At 57.2% G+C, this 22,917-nt stretch overlaps 7 protein-coding genes across 7 annotated transcripts; 3 read left to right on the forward strand and 4 right to left on the reverse strand.

Moving 5' to 3' along the window:
• Positions 1-130: 130 nt before the first annotated feature.
• On the forward strand, positions 131-679 carry OSTLU_37086 (predicted protein; the record flags this gene model as incomplete). The annotated part of the gene is made up of 1 exon (XM_001417324.1): positions 131-679. One exon carries the CDS (start codon positions 131-133, stop codon positions 677-679), a length of 549 nt encoding a protein of 182 aa, XP_001417361.1.
• A 232-nt stretch (positions 680-911) lies between these two features.
• OSTLU_31401 (predicted protein) lies at positions 912-14,687 on the forward strand (the record flags this gene model as incomplete). The annotated part of the gene is made up of 1 exon (XM_001417325.1): positions 912-14,687. The coding sequence occupies one exon, from the start codon at positions 912-914 to the stop codon at positions 14,685-14,687; it is 13,776 nt and encodes a 4,591-aa protein (XP_001417362.1).
• Positions 14,688-14,707: 20 nt separating this feature from the next.
• OSTLU_31402 (predicted protein) lies at positions 14,708-17,820 on the reverse strand. Its single transcript, XM_001417574.1, has 2 exons — positions 17,542-17,820; positions 14,708-17,352 (listed from the first exon to the last, which is right to left on the reverse strand). The coding sequence occupies exons 1-2, from the start codon at positions 17,671-17,673 to the stop codon at positions 14,782-14,784; spliced, it is 2,703 nt and encodes a 900-aa protein (XP_001417611.1). The 5' UTR covers positions 17,674-17,820; the 3' UTR covers positions 14,708-14,781.
• A 530-nt stretch (positions 17,821-18,350) lies between these two features.
• Positions 18,351-19,739, forward strand: OSTLU_15203 (predicted protein; the record flags this gene model as incomplete). The annotated part of the gene is made up of 1 exon (XM_001417326.1): positions 18,351-19,739. The coding sequence occupies one exon, from the start codon at positions 18,351-18,353 to the stop codon at positions 19,737-19,739; it is 1,389 nt and encodes a 462-aa protein (XP_001417363.1).
• Positions 19,740-19,782: 43 nt separating this feature from the next.
• On the reverse strand, positions 19,783-20,016 carry OSTLU_31404 (predicted protein; the record flags this gene model as incomplete). The annotated part of the gene is made up of 1 exon (XM_001417575.1): positions 19,783-20,016. One exon carries the CDS (start codon positions 20,014-20,016, stop codon positions 19,783-19,785), a length of 234 nt encoding a protein of 77 aa, XP_001417612.1.
• Positions 20,017-20,138: 122 nt separating this feature from the next.
• OSTLU_31405 (predicted protein) lies at positions 20,139-20,582 on the reverse strand (the record flags this gene model as incomplete). The annotated part of the gene is made up of 1 exon (XM_001417576.1): positions 20,139-20,582. The coding sequence occupies one exon, from the start codon at positions 20,580-20,582 to the stop codon at positions 20,139-20,141; it is 444 nt and encodes a 147-aa protein (XP_001417613.1).
• Positions 20,583-20,940: 358 nt separating this feature from the next.
• OSTLU_24470 (predicted protein) lies at positions 20,941-22,810 on the reverse strand. The gene has a single exon (XM_001417577.1). It carries the CDS (start codon positions 22,802-22,804, stop codon positions 20,999-21,001), a length of 1,806 nt encoding a protein of 601 aa, XP_001417614.1. The 5' UTR covers positions 22,805-22,810; the 3' UTR covers positions 20,941-20,998.
• Positions 22,811-22,917: the final 107 nt, after the last annotated feature.

Consider the following 22,917-nt stretch of genomic DNA (forward strand, 5'->3'; position numbering starts at 1 on the left):
AGCGCGCGTCTCGCCCGACGCGTCGGTGCCGCGCCGCGGTGCGTCGAGCGACCGCGTGTGACGCTTCGGTCGCGACGCGTCCGAGCGCTGGAGCGCGCGTTCGCCCGCACTTCGCGCCGCGCCTCGCAGCATGGCCACGGTGGCCATCGCGCCCGACGTCCAGACGCACCCCACGGCGACGGCGGTGACGCTGGCGCTGAAGATGGCGCCGATCGCGACGTACTTGGCGTGCGAACTCGTCAATTCGGACGGTTTCGTCGCAAATTTCGTGGCGTGCGTCCTCGCGCTCGCGGTCGATTTTTGGTGGTGCAAGAACGTCAGCGGACGCTTGCTCGTCGGTCTGCGGTATTGGAACGAGATAGACGACGCCGGGGAGTCGCGGTGGCGGTTCGAGGCGAGGGACGACGAGGGCATGGCGCGCGTGAGCGCGAACGAGAAGCGACTCTTCTGGACGACGCTGTACGGAGGCGCCATCGCGTGGGCCGCGCTGCTCGTCGGCGCCATCGCGTCGTTCGAATTGAACTACGCGTTGATCCCGTTGGTGGCGCTGTGCTTGGCGATGACGAATTTGGTGGGGTACTTTAAGTGTTCGAAGGACGCGCAGAGTCAGTTGAATGGATTCGCGCGAAGGCAAGTCGCGAGCGCGTTGTTTTCGGGCGTCGGGTCCTCGGCCTCGTAGATCGAGGGTTTCGTTCATGTAGATATTTTAGGAGTTGTAACGCGCGCGATTCGCGCGATTCTCGCGTTCGTCTTGAGCCGCACGACGTTTTGATCCTCGCGAGAGCGTCGTCGCGCCGCGCGAGATTCAACCAGTCATCGACATTCCGAACCGGTGCGGCATCATACGGCGACGCGTCGTCACCCGATCGCGTCGGAGGCGAGACTTGCGGTTATTCCGGAGTCGACGCGCGATGTCGCGCGCCGCGGGCGCGTCCGCGCCGTCCACGGCGAGCTCGCACGTTGCGTTCAGTGGCTGGCTGACCAAGCGCGGAGGAAAGGATTTATACGGTAAAGCCACGTGGCGCCTGCGATATTTCGTGCTTCGACGACCGAGACACGCGAAAGAGCGGGCGTGCGTGCGGTACTTCGCCAACGAACCCGCGGACGGGGCGGAGAGCGCGGCGAAAGGGGAGTTTGCGATTAACGGACAGAGTGCGGTGCGAATCTTGGATTCCGATGAAACGTTCGCGGAATTCGGGCTCAAAGCGCACAAGTATGCCGGGAAGCGGATGTTTGCGTTTCAGACGATGCCGGGGCAGGGCGGGAAGAGCGCGGCGCTTGTCGTGGAGGCGGAGGATCTGACGACGATGCAACGGTGGGTGACGGCGATTAGCGAAGCAATCACTCGGGCAAGAAGTTTGGAGAATGAAGCGGCGAGTAAAACCGGTTTGGCGGTGTTAAACGCGCAAGTCGATGGCGATGAAAACGATGTTTTACGAGGGAAGAACTTTCGGGGGACGCTTGAATTGGCGGGACTTTGCGGACCGCTCGGCGACGGCGCGCTCCCCGTGCATTTGGACGCGTGCTGGGAGAATTTGACCTTTGTTGATCTCATGGCGGATTCGTGCTTGAACGAAAAGCTCGGCAAGATGCGACGATCGAAATACGTGCGCGAGACGTTGACGAGCTTGGTCGACAGTGCGATCACGATTGGACGGTGCTTGGGGGCGTCGCCGATTCCCATGAGCGGGCCAGAGTCTAACGCGATGAGCACGATTCGTCGAGCTCTTGATGATATGCTCGCACTCGCTCGCTTGATGCCAGTCGGTACGAAAGACAATAATATTTTTGTTTCGTTTCTTGCGGCGCTGTTGGATCGCGTTCGTCAGCTTCGACCAGGTGAACTGATCATGTGTCCGGGAGGTTGGGCAAACGAAGAAGGCGGCGCTGCGGTGATTTACACCATTCACCGTCTCCCCGCACACTTCGTTGTGAGCTTGACCAACTGCGGCGACGGTGTGGAGTTTCATCCTATTCAAGCTGATCCTGCGAAAGATGCTTTCAAGTATATTCATACCATTCAGTTGATGGACGTTCCGATAGCCGTCGCGATGGACTCCTCGGCGTGGGCGCTGCTGTTCCGCCCGTTGATTTTCCCTCAAGACGCCGCCAGTGCGAAAGACATGATTTACAACAAGCTCCTTCCCATGATGAATGGTCGTCCTCTACTCGCTTCGGTCACCCCCAAACCACTGCGCACTGTTAAGTTTGCGAAACAGCCAAGAGGACGCGATTCAAGCGGCGTCTTTACCGCACTCGAAGCCGCTCGATGCGGTCTCGCTAGTTTAGGTTGCCCGCCGAATCGTGCAGATGCGTTGGTGAACCTTGGAGTAAGGTTTGTCATGCTTGAAGAGGCCAAGCGCGATTTGGAGCGCGTGAACATGATCGGTGCAAGCGCTCTGGTTACGTTGCAAGCGGCGTGTAGAACGGTTGCGGAATACGCGGCGAATCATGCCGACTTGTGCGTCGAGGCAGAAGAAGCAAGTAATGGTGAGCCACCGAAGAAAACGACAATGCCCCGAGAAACGCTGGCGCAGATGTTGCGCTCAGTTGAATCGGTGATTCTGCGGACAAAGGCCCTGCACGGCGCAACGACACTACCGCCGGCATTGCAACCGCCGAAGGTACCGATCACGGCGTGCGCTTTACCACTCTTCAACCGCCTCGCCAGCGAAGGTAACGTAGATTCGTTAGCAGGTGCAGCTAGAACGCCACCGATTTTGAGGCCAGTCGAACTCACATTGGTGCCGGATGCCGTGGCGAAGCTAGAAGACGTACCCAAGGCGTTGAGAAACGCGCTGCATTGCTGCACGATTCTCGCAAACCAAGCGGATTTGATGCCAAACTCTTACGCCTTGCGCGTGAGCTTGCTCGTGCACTTGTTTGTACATGTCCTGCCGGCACCTTTACCTATTACGCACCCTGAGAGACATACGAAATGCTTTTGGGCATCGGTGAACACCACCTATGAGCTCCAAGCTGAAATTTTGAGGAGTCTAAATTTGTTGCTGCGGCACTTTTCCGCCGCAGCGCTTTCAATCAGCGTCACGCAGACTTTCGATGCAGCGCGTTTACTCACCATTGCCAATTTCGCGGCAATCGCGGATGCGACGCTTCGTCTTAAAGTAGCAGACGCGCCGTCTGCGTTCATGCAACACTACGCCGGATACGCCGAAGGTCCGATTTCGGCGTTTGGTTTTGAAATCGGTCCGTTCGCCGTTGAGGCAGAGTACTTGCGTTTCCACTGCCCAGAACGTACCATTAGGTTGACTCAGACGCTGGATTACTTTCATAGCTTGAAGAAAACGATCGAGAGCGATCACATGATTTACCGTTGGGAGAATGAAGCCGCGGGTGGGATGTCGTTTGGCGTCGGCGAGGCGAGACTCATCGATCAAGTCTGTTTGCAAATGGGTATCGGCCGAGAAGATCCAGAGTACTTGGCAAAGTATCACAGTGGCGAGTTGCGTGAGTTTGCCGATAGCTATCCGGAAATGAGTGCACTTCGAGATATCATTTTCATGTTCAAGTTACTCATGGCGCCGACGTCAGACGACCTTCCAGAGCTCGCACGTTGGAAGCCCATCGACGCTGCGTTGGATTGGAGTGTGGCGCGACGCGAAAGTTCGCGTAGTTACTTTGACTTGGAAGTGCGGGCTTTCGGTCGTGCTTTGACTATTCAGCCTTGGAAAGAACCAGAGGTAGAACAGGGCACGTCTAAGACAGGTTGGCGTAACATTTTTGGCGGTGGATTTTTCGCAAGAATGCAAGATCGCCGGCCGCGATGCCCACCTTCGGGCGCCAATCCCAGCAACCTGGCTGGTCAGCGAGTCGACACCGAAGAAGACGTCCTTCATTTGCGCGAGGTACCAACGTTTGACAATCTGCTTAAACCAAGCGAGTCGGAGCTGCTCCTGACTTACTTGACCGCTCCCATGATTCGTTTGCCGCTCGTGATGAAGCTGTTCGCAGAACCGACACGCGTGCGCGGGTTGACGCACAACGACATTCAGAGTGTTTTAGACGCTGTGATTTTCGAGCCCGGACCTTGGGCGCCTCCAGAGCCGACGACAATACCAAAGGAAATACCTGCAACAACGCGAGCGCATATGGCAACGCCGACTGGTTTACTCGTGCACGAGCTCATCAACTGTCCGGCGCCTCTCGCGGATAGCGCCGAAGAGCTGTTGGCGTTGAGTTTGGAATTAGATACCGGGCGTCACGACGCACCGAGCGCACAAGGGGTGTTGTTCGCGTGTAGGATGCTCACTAGACTGCTGGCGTTCGTAGATAGCATCCTCAAGGCAAATTCGCTCGATTCGGAATTCACGACATCCACTGGCTTGACGCGAGGGCTGGATTGTTCGTCGGCGTCTTTGTCGGCACTCGCGGACGTCAAAGTCCGCATCACCAAAGCACTCAAGGAGAGATGTCGACCAGTGATTCAGCGATGGTTACGTCACGCGGTGAAGAAAAATGCAATTCGTGCGGCTTGCGCACTTCACGCACATCTCGCGTACATGTACTACTGGACGCCTCGAGTAGAAATAGACAAACAAGCGGCCCTCATTATTCTCACGGCACAGCAGTACATTTTCGTGAACTACCACTTCACAGATACACCGGATGGAAGCGAGACGAGCAATAGAAAGTTGGCGGACACGGGGAGTATGAGCGGTGTCGATACTGGTCTCGGCTTTGCGCCGACGGAGATTTTTGACCTGTTCCAGCGAAAGCGACGGAGCATTCTGGAATGGGCGGCGGCGAATCCGCAAGACGCTAATAGCATTCTGGAGAACGTCGTCGAGACGCTCACTACTAAGAAGACAGATGGCTCGAACTCACCAACGAACGTGTTGGATGCAGAGGACACGTTTAGCGCGAAGCGTGCGTGGCGCCGTGCACCAGGTGCGGGTGGTGCTGGTAGATTTGTCAGCTACGTGTCGGATATCCCATTCGCAGATCTCGTCGAGAGGGACAAACGGGCCGCGGCGCTTTTACTTCAAAACCATCGTCACTACGGAGAGTGGCTTCTGGAGACGACGCTGCAGTCTTTCGATATGGAAATTAATGCTCAGCTCGGCGAATTCACCGTTCGAAAGAACCGATTGCGTCATTTAGAAGCTAGTATTCGTGAAATGCCGGACTTCGTCGCAGCGCTGGGACCAGTGCTCGCCAAGCGCGGGATTGAGCCGTCGCACTTCCAAGAACTCAGCAAAGGGGACGAGCTCGTGATCGGCGATTCGGGGGATGTCGTTCACTGTGCGGAGGTAAAGAATACGGAGCATCGTACATGGATGCGTCTCGTGGGTCTCAATCATGATATTCAGTTGTGGGATCGAGATCCAAGACCGCCGCTGAACGAATTTACGCGACCGCTCGTTAGCCGCGTGCAGACAAAGTCACAAGCATTAGAACTTTTGGGTCGTGCAGTCGGTGCTGGTGGTCTCGCAAGCTGCGAGCAATGGATTCTTTCTATTCTTGATCCCATCATCAAGGGTCCGGGCGCGGGATATCTGCACGGTGTCGAGCTCTTTTTACCCAAAAATACAATTCACGGGTCCATAGCTCGCCTCGCCGGCACTGGCGCGCCTGAGAATGCGGTGAGCGAACCTTGGAGTTTTTGGAAGCGAAAGACTGTGAGCACATCCAATGACGATCAACGTCGCGTGGAAGAGGCCAAGCAGCTCTTGACGGAGGTAATGATCGTTAGAGAACCTCCTCTGGTACAAGTTTTCCGCGTGGAATCGTACGGTCGACGTTGGCGACGTTCGTTAGTGTTCGCATCAAATGCTTCTTTCTGCCTCGCAGATATCGATCCCGATGGTCAACCAATTCTAAAGGATGAAAATGAACGATTTTTACTATCTGCCGCGCGTCTAGGCTCGCGAGCTCCGAGTTTAGTCGTCACGAGACTCTTGAATGGCTTCATCGGACGCGAGTCGTTTGTTCCGGCGCGACATTTGCGTGGCTTACTGCCCCAGGTTTTGCTCGAAGAGTACCAGTTTTGGCGAAGCGAAACTACTGGTGATTTATTTGGTACCGCGAATGAAAGTGCTTCGCACCCGAATACTATGATCCATGTGCGATTGGGCTATGAAAACAATTTACTGCTCGATGGAGGATTTCCCGTAGATACTCGCGCCATCGTGCGAAGACTTCCAACAATGGGTGCTGATGGGATTTCGCGTCTCCCCCCGCTAGATGGTTCGTACGTCGATGGTCAGCTTACATTAGTAGATCTTCTGTATGCGCCCTCGCTGGCGGGTGAACAAGGGCGCGCTCTACTCGCGCTCACCAAGTCTCTCGCCGCCGTCGAAGGATTGGCACATTCGCTTGTCTGGTCATCAAAACCTGGGCTCGAAAGTGGGCCGAATGAGCACATCGCGGGTGTGTGCGATATATCGCGTGTTGAACTTCCAAGACTTGGTGTTTCGTTCAATGCGATAGAGTCAGGTGGTGCTATTCGCTTGGAGTGTGAGGAACACGCCGGGTTGTTTTTAGCGCAAAGACGCAACGCCGCGCTCGAGATTCTGCTTACCGGGCTGCCGCATGCGCTTCTTCTCGAAGCTCGAGACGGTGCACTGTCTGTGCTATTATCGGCGAGCGCAATACCTCGACCCGCGGCGACTGCGTCGGACTTCGCGCATGGAGCGAGCACGGGACTCGGCTCAGATCTCATAATCGATCGTTGGAGCACGCAGTGGGTGGAAAACATAGGCAGCACAAAGCACTATGTGTATCCTGTGCATCCTTCGCATGCGACAATCAGTGCAACGTCGATGCCAGCCGCTCTATATCTCGCAATCCTGCGATTCATAGGTCGCGATTATCTCGCCGTGCTCAGACTTGCGGAACTCTGTGTGTCAGAAGCGGTGCCCACGCCAGAGGAAGCGCAGCTGTGGGACGCGCTCGCGCATGCGTGCTCTTTGGATCCAAGCCCCGACGCCACAGCAGTTCGCGTGAAGCTTATGTTGATGGTAAAAGACACTCCAATCGAACCCCGACTCGCGCTGAAGTGGCCACCCGTGGCGGATGTACTGAATTACGTCAATTGCTGGTCGTACATCAGCGCAAATTGTCGCCTCACTGGACATGAAGAGCTCACCGCGATCGAAAGCTTGGTTACGGAGACCATGGCAAAGAAGAAAACTTCCAAGTTCAAGGCTGTCATTAGTTTCATGTTCCCCGGCTCCAAGAAGGCGAGCGCGGCGGATATGAGTATGGATCCAACGAAGACCCCAGAGTTGTTGAATCGTGCGGCGTACTTGAGGCAGCTCGTGGGCGGAATCGCGCGCATGAGCGCCGGATCTACGCCGACGAGTTCTGGATTCCCTCTAGTATATCCAGTGGCGCCAGAATATGACAGATTCGATACCGTGGACGACCTGACTTGCTTGTCCGATAAGGTAACGGGTGAAGGACCTCTGGGCAAACTCGCGGGTCTGATTCAAACGTACAATCGTCCAGATGACGTGAGCGTCAACGGTAGTCAGGCGCTCGCTTTGATCGGCCAATGGATCGACAAGGAAAAGTTCAATCTCGACGGTAACTTGGGATTCCCGTTATTCTTTGAGCTCATGACTGGAACCCTGCCGCTGCGCGTTCTTCCTGGTGATTCTCCCCATCGTTGGGGTTGCGTTCTCCTTCGTTTTGTGCCAAACGAGCAATCGATGAAGTGCGGTACACTCATGAGTACGTTACGCGTACTTGCTTCCAGCCCCAACATCGCGCAGGATTGTCCTAAAATGGAAGAACAGAGCGTTGGTCAACGGTTTAGTTCAATGTTTACTTCGGACGGTGCGATAGGTATGTTACTTCGCAAAGTACGACCGTACCTGCAACAGCGAAAAGAGGAATTCCCCGGTCGCATATCTTGGACGGGCAAGGAGTACTTGACGCAGAGCATATACGAGTCTGACGTGCAGACTTGGGCGCGTACGATTGCTACTGGCGGCAGATGGGCGCTGACTCGATTCATGAATACATCGTGCTCTGAGCGCGAGTTCTCTCTCAAGTCGAGCGATAGCGCTGAGATGGCTGGTGGTACCACGTGGAGTGGGAAAACACTCCAGCACGTGGATCTGGAGATGCTCGTGAAGCGCCCACTCGGTGTCCTTGATTTGAACAAGTATGTCGTTCCTCTTACGGAAGATAGAGCCGATGAACTCGCGGAATCCGTCGCGCTCGGCGGTGTCGGTGGTTTGCCGTTTGACGTCAGCCAGCATCCAGCGGCTACGACGTCCGTCGCTAGACAGATGCTCAATCGTTTGCGCGCCGACGTAACCGGAGCATCAGACAAAGCTAAGGCGCGACGCATGAATGGTGATTTTAGTGCGGTGACGTTGAAGGGTTTCTCCCCCAGTGATACTGCCGCGATCGCATCTGAAGCGGGTGCAGGCCGCGCCGGTCATGCCGCGGGGACCGCCCGTGCGGTTCTACGTGAATTGCTAGAAGGAATTCGTCGTGTCACCGCCGACGATAAGGCGGCCGCATCTGAGGCTATGTCAGCTGCACTTGCTACGGCGAATGGTTTACGAAAAGACGTCGAGTCTGGGACAAAGATGTTACGTCTCGGATTGCAGCGCCGCGCAGGGGCTTGGGCCGAGGTGACATTTGAAGATTTGGTTGAGTGTTTGACGTGCGAAGGCGGCGAACACATTTTATCCCGTTTGTCTCCAGATGTGACCGCAAAGCAAATAGTTGATGCGTTATATTTGACGTCGCAAGCGTTGCTGCTCACGCTTCGCGCGACGCTAGCCGCGAAAGCGGCGGGTATGGTGGCTGACACGCTCATAGCGTTGACGAATTGTGCAAAGACAGCGGCTATTGACGGTATTGATTCTGTCGATCGAGACTTGAGGCTCAAAGCTCTGGCAATCGCGGAGTTGATTTCAGTGGAACGACATTACTTCCAGGCGGACACTGCGAATCCATTCAGCAAGGCAACGCGCTTGATCTTTGATCCTCGTTTGCTAGTCTACGAGTACAGTCAGAGCATCGTGCTGCGCAAGCGCCAAGTCGAGCTGACTCGAGATTTCGTTGACACGGCTGAGAACGGTGGCGGCCAGTGCGCACAGATGCTCATGGGTGAAGGTAAAACAACTGTGGTGTGTCCATTACTGGGCTTCGTTCTCGCCAAGAGCAGCTCTGTCGTCGTCCAAGTAGTCCCTCACGCACTTCTCGAGTTTTCGCGAAGCACTTTGCGCAAGGCGTACTCAGGAGTCATCAGACGTTCGGTCGTTACCCTCGAGTTCAACCGATACACATCCCTCGCCGATGGCTCAATACTCGCAACTTTAAGGAAAGCGAAAGAGAATCGAGCCATCGTCATCTCGTCACCGACAAGCATCAAGTCTCTCGCGCTTAAATTTTTGGAAGTCTGCCACCTGCTCGATCAATCGTACATCGCTGACCGTGATGGCAAGACCGGTGGTATGCTCGCACAAGGAGCTGATTTAGTCAGTCGCGTTTTTGGTGGCGCTAAAAGTCGGAGTGAACGTGTTGCTGAGGCTGGTGGGTTAACCATCGAAGAAATAAACACATTGCGCTCAGAGGCAACGGCGGCCGCGGAAATTTTTGAAATTTTCCAAACTGGCACGCTTATTTTGGACGAAGTCGACTTGATTCTTCATCCTTTGAAATCCGAACTCAACTGGCCAATGGGTCGACGTATTCCGCTCGACTTCAGCAAGGCTGCGTCAGGCGACGGTTTGAGATGGAAGCTTCCATATTACATCCTTGACGCCATCTTCGCAGTCACGTACGGGCGCTCGACGGCTTCGGAGGCTGAAGGTTCGCAAGAGGCAATCGATCTGCTCGACGGTATACGCGCCGCGGTTCGAACGGCGATCGAATCGAAACAATTGCAGACATCACCGCATCTAGCGTTGCTCGATAAGTCTTGGTATCAAGATATCTTGCGTCCGCTCTTGGCGCAGTGGACGAGCATTTGGCTGCGTGCTCATGGCGCGTTGCGTGGCATGTCAGAGGCACTCATTATGGCGTATCTTCTGCGGGGACCGGGCGCGGCTGAAGCAAAAGCGCAGCTGAATCGTGAATGTGAAGACGAGGCTGTGAAGATGACCAACCTCGCGCGAGATTGGCTTTGCTCTCTGTTGCCTCACATGCTCGCGAAGATTAATCGCGTAACGTTTGGTTTGTTACAGCCCGCGGACGTATCGCTACTCGAAGAAGTGACGGGATCGCGTCTGCCGAAAACCCGTAGACTTTTGGCAGTTCCTTTCGTGGGTAAGGATATTCCGAGTCGAACGAATGAGTTCTCACATCCAGATGTCGTTCTCGGGTTGACAATTTGCGCATACCGCCTCGAGGGTTTGCGCCGTGCCGACTTCAAGCAAATGCTTCGAATCTTAATGGAAGAGTACGATAACGAGGCCGGTCCTCCTCAGAAGCGACCGGCTGCTCGTAGGTGGGCGGACTGGGTGCGTACGACTGGGAAGCGAGTGCGAGGTGAAGCGCGCGCTGAGGCAGCGCTCGCCGCAAGACGACGCGGCGTTTCGCAGCAAACCGGAACTACAAATGTCGGGGATACCCGCGGATTGGCGTGGCTCGAAGACGACACCGCAGGTCTGCAAGACGACGAGGTTTGGCCTTTGCAGCTTATCGATCTCAGAGATCACGATCAGGTTGAAGAAATCTACCAACTTCTGCGAAGGACGCCGCCGTGTATCGAGTATTATCTCGACGAATTTGTCTTCCCTGAAACGGCGCAGCATCAAGATTTGAAACTGAGCGCCACTGGCCAAGAACTCGGTGGTGATGTGTTGTTCCCCAACCGACTCGGTTTTAGCGGTACCCCGAGCGACTTACTGCCGCTCGAGCTCGGTGCTCCGCGATACGAATCCGGCTCTGACGCCAAGATGCTGGCATACTTGACGGATCCGGAAACCGCAGCGACGATGCCTTTGGACGTTGATTGGAACGTGCAGACTCTCCTCACCCGTATTGCGACGGTAGACCCACCGATACGTGCGCTCATCGATACGGGTGCGCTTGTCACGGGCATGTCCAACCTCGATGTCTCGAGATTCTTACTCGAGAAGGGTCTGAAATGGGCTGAAGGATGTGTGTTCCTCGACGAAAATGATCGACAGATGATTCTCATGCGCAAAGGATGGGAAGTCATTCCTCTTCAACGCGTCGCCGCAATGCCTTTGACGAAACGATTTACGTTCTATGATCAAGTTCATACGACCGGTATGGACATCAAACAGGCCGCGGCGTCGCAGGCAGCCATCACCCTCGGTAAAGACATGTGTCTTCGCGATTATGCGCAGGGTGCTTGGCGCATGCGCGGTTTGGGCAAGGGTCAGACGCTAAAGGTGATTGTGATTCCGGAGGTTGCGAGACTCATCTCGCACGAAGTTGCCAAAGGAGGTGGACAGATCCCATCGACGCGCGATGCTGAACTCGCGACAATGTCGGCCGAAGCGGTCGAGAAGCGTAAGTTACGAGACATCACGGCTTGGCTCGTCGTGAACAGTATGCGAAGTGAGAATATTCAAGCCGGTTTGCTCGCAGAGCAACGCGCGGCGAATATCTGGAGAAAGCATTCATACAGGAAGCTTGTGTCATCGCCCACTGCACCGGGAACACCAAAGGCGGAGGGTATGATTCACGCGTGCCTTGACGTCTTCCGAGATCGCGTGTCGTACGTCGTGGCGAATGTCATTCCTCAAAGTGTATCGCCTTCAGAGAAGTTAGCGAGGAGCGTACAGCAGTTCGGACATTTGCTCGACGATAGTCCTCGCGCAAAAGAGCAATTACGATTGATCGTGAACGACGTGAAGCAAATGGAGGAGACGACGAATGCGGCGTTGAAGCGGATTCGCGCTGGCACACACATGGCTCCAGATGCGGCGGAGTCCGGTGATCAAGGTTTGGCTGGTGGTTTGGAGCACGCCTTGGACCTCGAGCAAGTTCAAGAGAATGAGGAAGAACAAGAAAATGAGCAAGAACAAGAGCAAGAGAAGGAAGAAGAACGTGAGGAAGAAATCATCGAGGAAGCCCCAGATGGCTTGAAGTACGTGCGCGACGACGAGAAACAGCCGTCGTGGAGTTACGAGTCTTTGTGCAAAAGTCCAAGCTCAATGGCTCAAGGTTTCTACCCACTCAAAACGTTCAAGATACATAAAGGTGTCGGCAAGACTACAGCACCTTTGGATTTCCCGGAGTATCTATATCTATCGAAAAATTACTTCCGTGAAGGATGGGCGCTCAACGGCCATCGACGCTTGAAGAATCTCACCGTCGTGCTGGACTGGGTACCGGATAGCAGCGCTTTATCGACCGACGCCGGTGGTAGCGTCGCGGCGGGTACGTTCACAGCAGACCAGGAGTCAGCGCTACGAACTGCGTTCGATATGTTTGACTCTTCCGGAAACGGTCGTTTGACAGAGTCCGACCTCCGAGAGGTTTTGCGTGAGATCGACGCTTGCGTAGAAGACGATGAGCTTCGTCTTCAACAGTTGGCGCGTGAGGTTGCTGCAGAATCACGCACGTTCAATACCGGGGGTAAGTCATCTGGGACGTCTTTCGAGGAGTTAAAGCGCGTCCTTCGTTCGAAGAACATTTACTCATTGCAACGTGGGCGATACTACGTCGCGTTGTCTCTGGCTGAAGCCGAGTCGCTGCGCGTTGTCATGCATCTCACGAAGGGTAGTAAAGCGAGTGACGGCAAACTGATTCCATCCAAACTCACCGAAGCTGCGTTGCGAATCGGTGGCGGTACGCTCATCGATAACACGTCGAGATTTACGCCCGCACAGGTGTTTCAAGGTGCGACGGCCGAGCAATGTTTCAGATTTCTCGACAGTCAGCTGGATTTCGAAGACCGCGAAGTTTCATTGCTGCTTCGTGCGCTCCAAGGGTCGTCGTGCGATAAGCGAGCGCAATTTTTCGTGTCTGTTCGGGCGTGCAGGCGGCGCGCTAAAATTCCATGGGCGTCGTCGCCACTCGCCAAGGTTCTCACTACGGTGGATGAATTCCATTTACTCGCGTCGAGAGCACTCGTCGCTCGTGTACGTACGGCGCTCAAGTCCAAACGTATGCGTCTTTTAGATGCGTTCCGGGCTTTTGACGGAGATAACATTGGAAAGCTTACGTATGAAGCGTTATATGGTGGCTTGTCGTGGCTCGGCCTTTCGCTCACGTCGGCTCAAATGCTCGAGCTGGCTGCGCGTGTGGACAAGACGCACGACGGCTACATCAGTCGAGAAGAGTTCGAGGAAGCTTTCGGGCCAGATGACGATTGGGTTTTAGATGGCGATTTCCACGAACAGGTTCCCATACCGACTCTAGCTCCCTCGGTGCCAGTGCCGACGTCTCAGCTTGCGCAAGTGAGCTTGATGGATATTCTCGGCGACGTTGGAAGCGACGAGGGGTCGAAATCGTCGAGTAAGGATCTTGTCGCTCCTGAGATACAGTCGCCATCGAAGGTAATGAGCACGGAAAATTTGAGCATCGATGACGGTACAGGACTTGGTGACTGGGGCGCGCTCGGAATGGCGGCGACTTTACCAGTTGTTGCGAAGAAGAACCCGCCTCTCGCCAAGGAACAGCCCAAGCCAAGCGCGAACGATCCGTTTGGTTTGGGTCCTCCAGCCGGCGCGTCGTCAACCGCGTTCGATGATTGGTTGTCTGGCGGTTCGGGCAACATGCTTGGCGGTGGCTCGTTGAACGATCCCCTCGGCACTCAAGCAAACCCAAATGCCGCAGACGGCTGGGAAGGCAACGACATGATTCAGCTCGACACCTCGACTGGTACCATCGCCGCGCCGGCGCGAGATAAAATCCAGGCAAGAGCTCTTGTGGATCCGGCAAAGGAAGCTGAAGAGCGCAGGCACCGCCAAGTCGATTCCAAGTTGACGAGCTCGGCTCTTAATGGGTTCCAAGTAGCCGTCGTGCACCAAAAATCGTTCCAAAAAGTTTGGACGAGCGACGGCACTGGAAGCCGTTCGACTGGAAGCGTGTGGCAAGCAAACTTGGGTAAATCGACGCTGAAGAAAAAGACTGAGCGCATTTCGCTCGGTCACTACGCTTCGCCACACTTTTCGCAACCGAAACCTGCGCCATTTGCTGTCGAAGTGACCGACATAAATGCGTTCGCGCTCACTGGTTCGAACTATATGCCACGAGTGTTGGATCGCTTGTTCCCACATCCGAGCCGGTTCAGACAGGTTTGGGGACAAGAATGGAAAGGAACGGCGGTGTATGCGTGGACTCCCGTGCCGCCACCTGGATGCGTAGCCATTGGTATGGTGTTGACGTCTATCCCGCAGGCACCGGACGTGTCCACCATGCGATGCATTCCAGAGAAATGGGCAATAAAGCCAACGATGGAACCCCAACTCGTGTGGACGAATGAAGGCAGTGGTGGTCGTCCGGCGAGTATTTGGTTGGTGAACTCGCTCGGTTTGTTGTACGTGAATGTCGGGCACAATCCTCCTCCGGCGAGAGATGTTTGGGACATCAAACGAGGTCAGCTCACCGCGGACCAGGTGCTTCAGTATCAGGCGTCGGCGCCGCAAACGTCCTACGGCGGAACAGGAATTTCGAGCGACAGCTTTGACGGACCGACGTACAACCCTCCGCGGCCTCCACCCCCGAGCGGCAACAGCGGTGGATCAAACGCTTTGCCCGCGGGATTAGGATCGCTGATTTAGAAAGCGTCCAAGCGCGCGTGTTGAATACATACAAGAACTGCGAATCTTTTACAACCGTTTTGCCCCTCGTCATTCTTGATAAATAAAACGCCTATTAGTTGTGGAACATCGGCGAAAGTGGCGCGCGGTCTCGGCTTCGGCCAGCCGACGAGCGCCTGGGAGATGGCTCGTACGCCTTCGAGCCTCTCATAGGATTCGGCGAATATTGCGCGAATTGCGCCTTGGCTTCGGCGATGCCCTCACTCAAATCGTGGCTCGCTCGAAGGATTTCGTCCTGCGCCGCCATCTCGCGCGCAGCTGCGCTGTGGAACGTCGTCCCACCAACGGCTGCCTTCGCGGCGGCTTGCGTTGCAGGAGAGTTACCGCTCGATGCCTCGAGCTGCGAGTGGATCGATGCAAACTTGGACTGTATGTGCTCCATTTGCTCGAGCTCGCTCTCAAGCTTGTGACGACGAGACTCGAGCGCGCTTCGGACGCTCTTGACGTCGAAGACGGAGTCGAGACTAATCTCAAACGCGTCTTCCATCTCGTTGCGCAAAAAACTATTGAAGTCGTTCAGCAGAGGCATAAGGAAGAAGCAGTTGAACTTGAGCTCGACCGACTGAACGATGTGTGCGCGAATACCGGAGAAGATTTGACGAACCAACATGTCAACAATATCCACCGTGACCGACTTCATCGTTCTGTTCCAGAGCGTGTTTTCAACCAAATCCGTGAGCTTGCAGTTCTTCAACTCCTTATCCGACATCACGAGCTCGCCACCGGAGCGGCGCTTTTCGTCTTTCGCGTCATGTTCGCCTTCATGCGGCGCCAAGACGTTTCGTAGACCAGCCTTGTTTCCAGAGTGCAACGACCAAGTGACGAACTGAGTCGTAGACTTGAGGTCTTCGTGGCACTTTTCTTGGCATTCCTTGACTCGGTCGTCCACGAATCGAGCGAAAGTGCCGCCAATCTTCTTCAAGAAGACTTCGTGCCCGTTCAAAATTCGTCCCTCCTTTTGCAAAAGGTACATGGCCACAGGCAAAGTTCGTCGCGCGATGTGAGACAGACGGAAGCCGAGTTGGTGCACGAAGGGCTCAAACGTTTCTCGAGCCCGAGCGATGGCAATGACGCACGCAGTGCGCGTGTAATTGACACCGTTGTGGATTTCATCAACACCGCACGAGTTGACGATATCTTCTCGGCTCACCGGCGGGCACTCCACGGCGTTGACGATTAAGCGGAACTCTTCGAGGGCTCGATGGTATTGCGCGCCACCGAAGAGCCGCATATCGGCGTTTGGCACGGGTTGCTGCGGCATGCAAGGTCGACCGTCCGCGTTCACGAACGCGCCGCCACGAATGTGCTCGTGCGCGAGAGACTCGCCAAAGATGCGCGGCGGCGCGGCGAGCGTACCTCGGACAATCTCCGGAATCTTTTCCAAAAAGTGCTGATAAAAGGCGCGACCCTTCTCCTTGAGGTGATCTTGGTTCAAGTCCGCCAACTCTTGCACGGTTTCAGAGAGCTTGCTCGTGGCGATGCGATGCTCGCGTTCGAGCACGGGAACAATCGTGGGAACGTTCTCCAAGTATCGCTGCTGCAACAATCGCTCGAGGAAAAATCGCAGTTGGCTCACGCCGATGCGGCCGCGCTCGTGCGAAGACAGGTGACGATCCAAGCGGCGCTCGAGTTCGGCGATATCGTGTTGCTCGCGCTCGAGAACGGCCTCCCGATAGTGATCGTTCGAGCGATACTTCGAATCTCGTGCGAGTCCAACGCGGCCAGAGGGCACGGAGGAAAAGAACGGACCACCACCCAAGACGGTCGGCTCGAGTAGACGCGCCGGCGGGTGCAAGAACATTTCGACGTCTTGCGAGTGAGAAAATTGCGGGATTCGCGTGTCGAACTTGGTGCTCACCACGACGGTACGTCGCAGCTCGGGATCGGCTTCGAGAACCAATCGCCGAGTGGTGGCGTTGGACCAATCTGAGCTGTCTTCCAGGCACAAGATGATGTAGTCTCGCTGGTGCATCTTTTGCTTGACTAAATCCTCCACCAAGCGCGCAGACTGTTGCAAACCAGAAAACTTTCGGCCCGGCGCGGCGGAGATCAAACCGGGGGTATCGATGATGGTGAGGTTCGGGCAATACTTATACTCGATCTTCACGACGATGTCCTTCGCCCAAAACCCGTTCTCGTTTTCCAATCGTCTGTTTTCGCCTTCAATGTGCGCCTGCAACTCGGGAAGCGAGAGCTCGTCCTCGCGCCCAAGATTGTCGTCCTTCATCAAAAAGCACCTCGGCTCCACGGCGGAAGGGTTGTACTTCATGTTGATCGCGATTGGACGCCTCGTCTTCGTTCCACCACCGACGTGGTTGAACTGGAACCCCATCAACGCCTCCACGAGCGCCGACTTTCCATCCGTCTGGTGTCCGACGACGAGAATCGCCGGCGAATCAAACGGCTTATCAAACTCTTGCGCCATCGTGTGCAACTGCGAATACGCCTCGTACAACCGCTCGTTCGCCTTGTTAAAGAACCGCTTGGGAGATGCCCGTCCATCGTCTTGACTCGAATCCACCGCTTGTCCGTGCGCCCAATACGCCGGCTTCGCCGCCGTCCCCGGCGCCGCGCGTCGCTCCGTCTCCCGCTCGTACCTCGCACCCCCGTACGAAGATTCGCGCGCCTGCGTGTGAACCACCGCGCATCATTCGTCAGTCTCGTTCTCCGTCCTCGAATCACCCGCGCGCGTCTCCGACCTCGCGTCTCCGCGCCCGTCCGCCCGAATCCTCTGAATTCGACCGTTTAAAAACCGTTTCGAAATCCCGCGTCGCCCTCGACCCGTTCGCGCGCGCGCGCGCGACGTCCCGCGCACCTCCTCCCGTCGCGCCGACGCTCGATCGACGACGTTCACGCTCGCCTCCCCGAACGCCTTCTGCAACCACCGCTCGGCGGACGCCCCCGACGCCGCGGGCGAGTGTCGCGCCGACGACCCCGGCGGGCTCATCGCGTTTGAATCTCCGATCGCCTCTCGCGCGCGTTCGCGGTCGCGTCCGACGCGCGTCGCGTCGCGCTCGCGGGTCGACGCGCGCGGTAAAAACTCGCGCGTCGTTTCGCTCGCTCGCGGCGCGCGGCGAGCGGTCGCGCGGGACGGTGTGCGGCGCGGGCGCGCGGCCGCGGCGCGCGTCTCACGGGGGTCAACGCGGGACGGGGTTTTATACCAAGGCGCGCGCGTCGTGACTGTGACTGTTTGCCCACACGACGCACGACGTCGCGACCGCGTTATCCGAATCGCGCGCGCGCGCGGTCGCACTCCGCGGCGACGAGACGATGTTCGCGGTGCAGCGCGCGCCCGCGCGCGCGCTCGCGAAGAGCGCGCGCGGCGACAGGTGCGCGGCGCGGCGCGGCGCAGCGCGCGACGCGCGACGCGCGAACGCGAGACGCGAGACGCGACGATCGAACGGCGAGGTCAAAAGCGTCGCGCGACGGGACGGCGACGGCGCGGCGACGACGCGCGAGGCGAGGGGCGAAGAAAAAACGACGAGCGAGGACTGACGAAAGGCGACTCGACGACGCAGACGCGCGAGAAGCGCGCGACGAAGCGCGGTGGTGCGCGCGGCGGAGAAGTCGTACGACTACGACTTGGTGATCATCGGCGCGGGCGTCGGCGGACACGGCGCGGCGATGCACGCGGTGTCGCGAGGGATGAAGACGGCGATCATCGAGGGCGATGTGATCGGAGGGACGTGTGTGAATCGAGGGTGCGTGCCGTCGAAGGCGCTGCTCGCGGCGTCTGGACGCGTGCGGGAGATGCGCAACGCGGAGCACTTGCGCTCGCTCGGTATCCAGTTGGATCCGAGCGCGGTGAGCTTTGATCGTCAAGGCATCGCCGATCACGCCACGAATTTGGCGTCGACGATCCGGGGTAACTTGGAACGTTCGTTGATCGGGCTTGGGGTTGAAATTTTGACCGGGGCGGCGAAGATTGAGGACAACCACACAGTTTCCTACGGCGCGCCGGGCACGGTCACCGGGGGGAGAGTGACGGCGAAGAACATCATCATCGCCACCGGTTCCACGCCGTTCGTGCCGCCGGGCATCGAAGTCGACCACAAGACGGTGTTCACCTCCGATGCGGGTTTGAAGCTCGACTGGGTCCCGGAATGGGTCGCCATAATCGGTTCCGGTTACATCGGTTTGGAATTCTCCGACGTGTACACCGCGCTCGGCTCCGACGTCACCTTCATCGAAGCCATGCCTAACATCATGCCGGGTTTCGACAAGGAGATCGCTAAGATGGCGGAACGTATTTTGATTACCCCGCGTAACATCGACTACGTCACCAACGTGTTGGCGACCAAGGTCACGCCGGGTATCCCGGGCGAAAAGCCGGTGACGATTGAGCTCACCGACTTCAAGACGAAGGAAGTCGTCGACACTATGGAAGTCGACGCCGTCTTGGTTGCCACCGGTCGTTCTCCGTACACCGCTGGCTTGAACGTCGAAAGCATCGGCGTCGAGCTCCAACGCGGCTTTATCCCGGTCAACGAAAAGATGCAAGTGTTGGACAAGGATGGCAAGGTTGTCGAGGGCATGTGGTGCATCGGCGACGCCAATGGTAAGATGATGTTGGCGCACGCGGCGAGCGCCCAGGGTATTAGCGCGATCGAGAACATGCACGGTAACGAGCACGTCCTCAACCACCTCTCCGTTCCGGCCGCATGCTTCACTCACCCCGAAGTGTCCTTCGTCGGTTTGACTGAGGAGCAGGCTCGCGCCAAGGGTGAGGAGGAAGGCTTCGAAGTCGCCGTCCGCAAGACGTCGTTCAAGGCCAACTCCAAGGCGCTCGCTGAGAAGGAAGGTGAGGGTATGGCTAAGTTGATTTACAACCCGAAGACGAACGAGATCTTGGGTATGTGGATCATGGGCTTGCACGCCGCGGATTTGATTCACGAAGCGTCCAACGCCATCTCCACAGGCGCCACTTTGGACGACTTGAAGTTCACCGTGCACGCCCACCCGACGCTTTCCGAAGTCATCGAATCTCTCTTGCGAGGCTCGGACGGGCACTAAGTATGTCGAGTTGTGAATACCAATACAAAATTCATTATTACAATCAGTAGAAGTCCTTCAACTGCTCACGCAATTTATCTATGTCGCCGTAAATGTCGACGTCCTCCGATTCGAGCGCCACGCTAATCGTGCGATTGGGCGTCAACGTCCCCGGTGCGCCCGGTTGATTTTCAGCCATGGGCCGACCAAAGTGTATGTGCCACAACGCTCGTCCAGCGTCGCTCTCAGAGAGCCACTCGGCGATCTCCTTTACGCGGTCCTTTTGCGCTTGATTCATAAACGGTTCGGCGTCCTGAGAGGGAACAAAGTCAGTCACCAATGTCGATCGCGCGCGGTAAGTTCGCGAAAAATACATCAACATCGCCTAGCATCGTCTCATTCAATGGTATTCATTTCTCTTCAATGACTTTCAGATCCGAAAGATGGTGTTTTTGAAGGTGTATAATCATCGACGACGCTCGGTCGAAGGCGCGGACAAAAAAACGTTTGCGCAAACAGACCACTCACCGTAAGCTTTGCAAAAGTCTCGATCGTTTCCCCCGACGGTACCGAGCCAAACTCTTTCATGTATCCGAACACATCACACGTCGCGTCGTACGCCTTCTCCTCCAATCGTCGCGTCGCCAACGCGACGAACCAATTACTCGTCAGCACCTCGTCGCCGCGCTCGCGTCCGCCCGCCTTGACAAACTCCACAATCTCCCTCGCCAGATCCCACTGCTCCATCCGCCCCACCCCCACGAGCACGCTCTTATATCCATCCAGCTCCATGTTTCCCTTGACCTTATTCAGCAGGACGTCCGCCTTCAATCCTCGTCGATGATTTCTCAGCAGCGCCAGCATGAGCTCGCTCAAAAACTTTTCATCCAGCGGCTTTTTCCCGACGCTGTACGTTCCTCCCTCGTCGCGCGCGTCCGCGTACTCGCGCCACCGCTCCGCCGCTGGTTCGGTCTTGGCCCACCTCGCGTAATCGTCCTCGCTCGCCGTCTCCGCGACGGCGTCGATGTCGTCGAATCCGCGTCGGCGCGCGCGCGACGCGCGCCGGCGGCGGCGCGTGGAATCGCGACGATGCGCGCGCGCGCGCGCCGGCGCGGACACCGCGCGCGAGATCGCGACGCGCATGACGTCGCGCGGCGTCGCTCGCGAGCGATGCGCGCGCGTCGGCGTCGCGCGCGCGAGTGACGAATCACACCGAACGAAATCAAATCAAATCAAATCGACGACGTCGTTACAGTTGCGCAGTCGCGCCGTCGCGCTCGTCAGAGGAAAAAGGATTGAAGAAAACCGCGAACGTCTGGAATCGAGCGCTCGCGCGTCGTGGAGTCGTCGGAATCGAGGGAAATGTCCGTGGTCTCGCGCGCGCGAGCCCAGGCGTAGAGCTTGCGATCGAGCCAATCGGCCTCCTGGGCGTCGGCGTGGGCGCGAACGACGGCGTCGACGGCGGCGGCTTCGGCGCGGGAGTAATCGCTCACGTGACGCATGGACGCCTCGAGCGATGCGGTGGTGGCTTCGCTCGGGACGCTGAAAAACGCCGTGACGGCGTGAACCACCGCTTTGGGGTGCTCCAAGGTGAAGAACCAGTCGAAGTTGCGCAGGAGGAGGTCGGCGGTGGTCGAGAAAACATCCGGCAAAGACGCGGTTTCGCTCGTTAAACGCGCGGGTAGAATGGACGTCGCGTCCTTCGTACCCGCGTTTGCGAGCAGAAAACGGGCCTGTGCGTTCGATGCGAGAGGCTCGGATGCATTTCTCGCGACGACGTCGCTCATATCGCGAAGAAGAGGTTCTCGCATCACCGTGAACGACTTCAGCTCGCATCGACGAAGCTTGGCGCGTTTGCGCAGCGACGCCAGCCTTTCCTCCATACCTAACAACCCCGATCGACCGACGTGATGAGCGATGACGTGATTTCCGGGGTTGAGAACGCGATCTGTCACGCGTTTCCAGTGCTCATCTTCGTCGAGCGCTTGTAATTGTGCGAGATCCGATCCCTCCTTCGCGTACTTTGAGCGCTCGAATCGTTGAACGTCTACGCCGAGACGCGAAAAGAAGGTAAGCAACGTTCCGCCGCCCGTGCGAGGAATGTGGTAAAAGTACAGAATCTTGCACGATCTTTGGCCACCCAGCAGTGGTGTAGCGGCGTCTTCACTGCTATTGCTGTAGTAACGCCGACGCAAAATATTCAGCCCCTCGAGTGACGCCTTACTTGAAAGCGACGACGCAACGCCGATCTCACGAGTCGCCCGTGAGTCGCCTTGACCGTTTTGGAAAACATGATCGCCGTAATCCGCGATAAAATCGGCGTTGCTAATCAAGTCATCCCTCCACATTGCCTCGACGCGCTGCAAATGCTCGTGACGACTCTTCTTCGGCGTGCCCCCAGGTGTTGGGCCTTTCTCCTTGACGTGACGAGTCGCCTGCGTCGTGGAAGAACGCTCCTTCACCGGTCGATCCGCCTTCGACTTTCCGCGCATCATCATTTTTCTATGTCCCACCGCGGCCGTGTCCGCCTCTTGTCTCTCCTTCAAAGCTGCGCGCGCTCGGCGCAAGGACCGCAACAACTTTTCCGTCCCGCCGACGTCGCCGTCGTCGTCGCGACCCCCACCCAAATGCGCCACTCGCATCACGCCCGCTTCATCATCTTTGACGTACTCCATGACATCTTCCAAGAACTCCGTGCCGTTCTCGCCGCCGATATCGTAAACGCGCTGCGGCCGTCCCTCGAGCTCGCTTCTAATCGCGTTGCCGATCGCCCGAGCGCGAAAACTATCAACCAGCTCCATCGTCCCTCTCGCCTCGCTCGCGCCGACGCCGAGCGACGTGAGCGGCGAACGCGCGCTCGACGTCCGCGCCGATCGCGCCGGCGCGCCGTCGCCGCGTTCGCGCGCACCGTCGAGAACCATCGCGTAACACCCAAGCGTTAGGAGCACCAAACCACCGACCGAGCGAAACGTCGCGCTCGTCGCGCGCGCGCGCGTCGCGCGCGCGTCGTCATCGCGCGCGTCGTCGCTTCGCGCCAAGAGCGCGGTGTCGTCGCGCGGCGCGCCGCCGGCGGCGACGACCGCCATGACGCGTCGCCGAGTGACGCCAGTGCGCGCCGACCGCGGCGGCGCGTCGACGTCGAGCGGCGGCGAGCGCGCGTCGACGTCGCGAGCGCGTTGCGTTCGAGCGGTCGACGACG

This window comes from Ostreococcus lucimarinus, chromosome 4 (genome assembly GCF_000092065.1).
Source record: "Ostreococcus lucimarinus CCE9901 chromosome 4, complete sequence".
Lineage (NCBI taxonomy): Eukaryota > Viridiplantae > Chlorophyta > Mamiellophyceae > Mamiellales > Bathycoccaceae > Ostreococcus > Ostreococcus sp. 'lucimarinus'.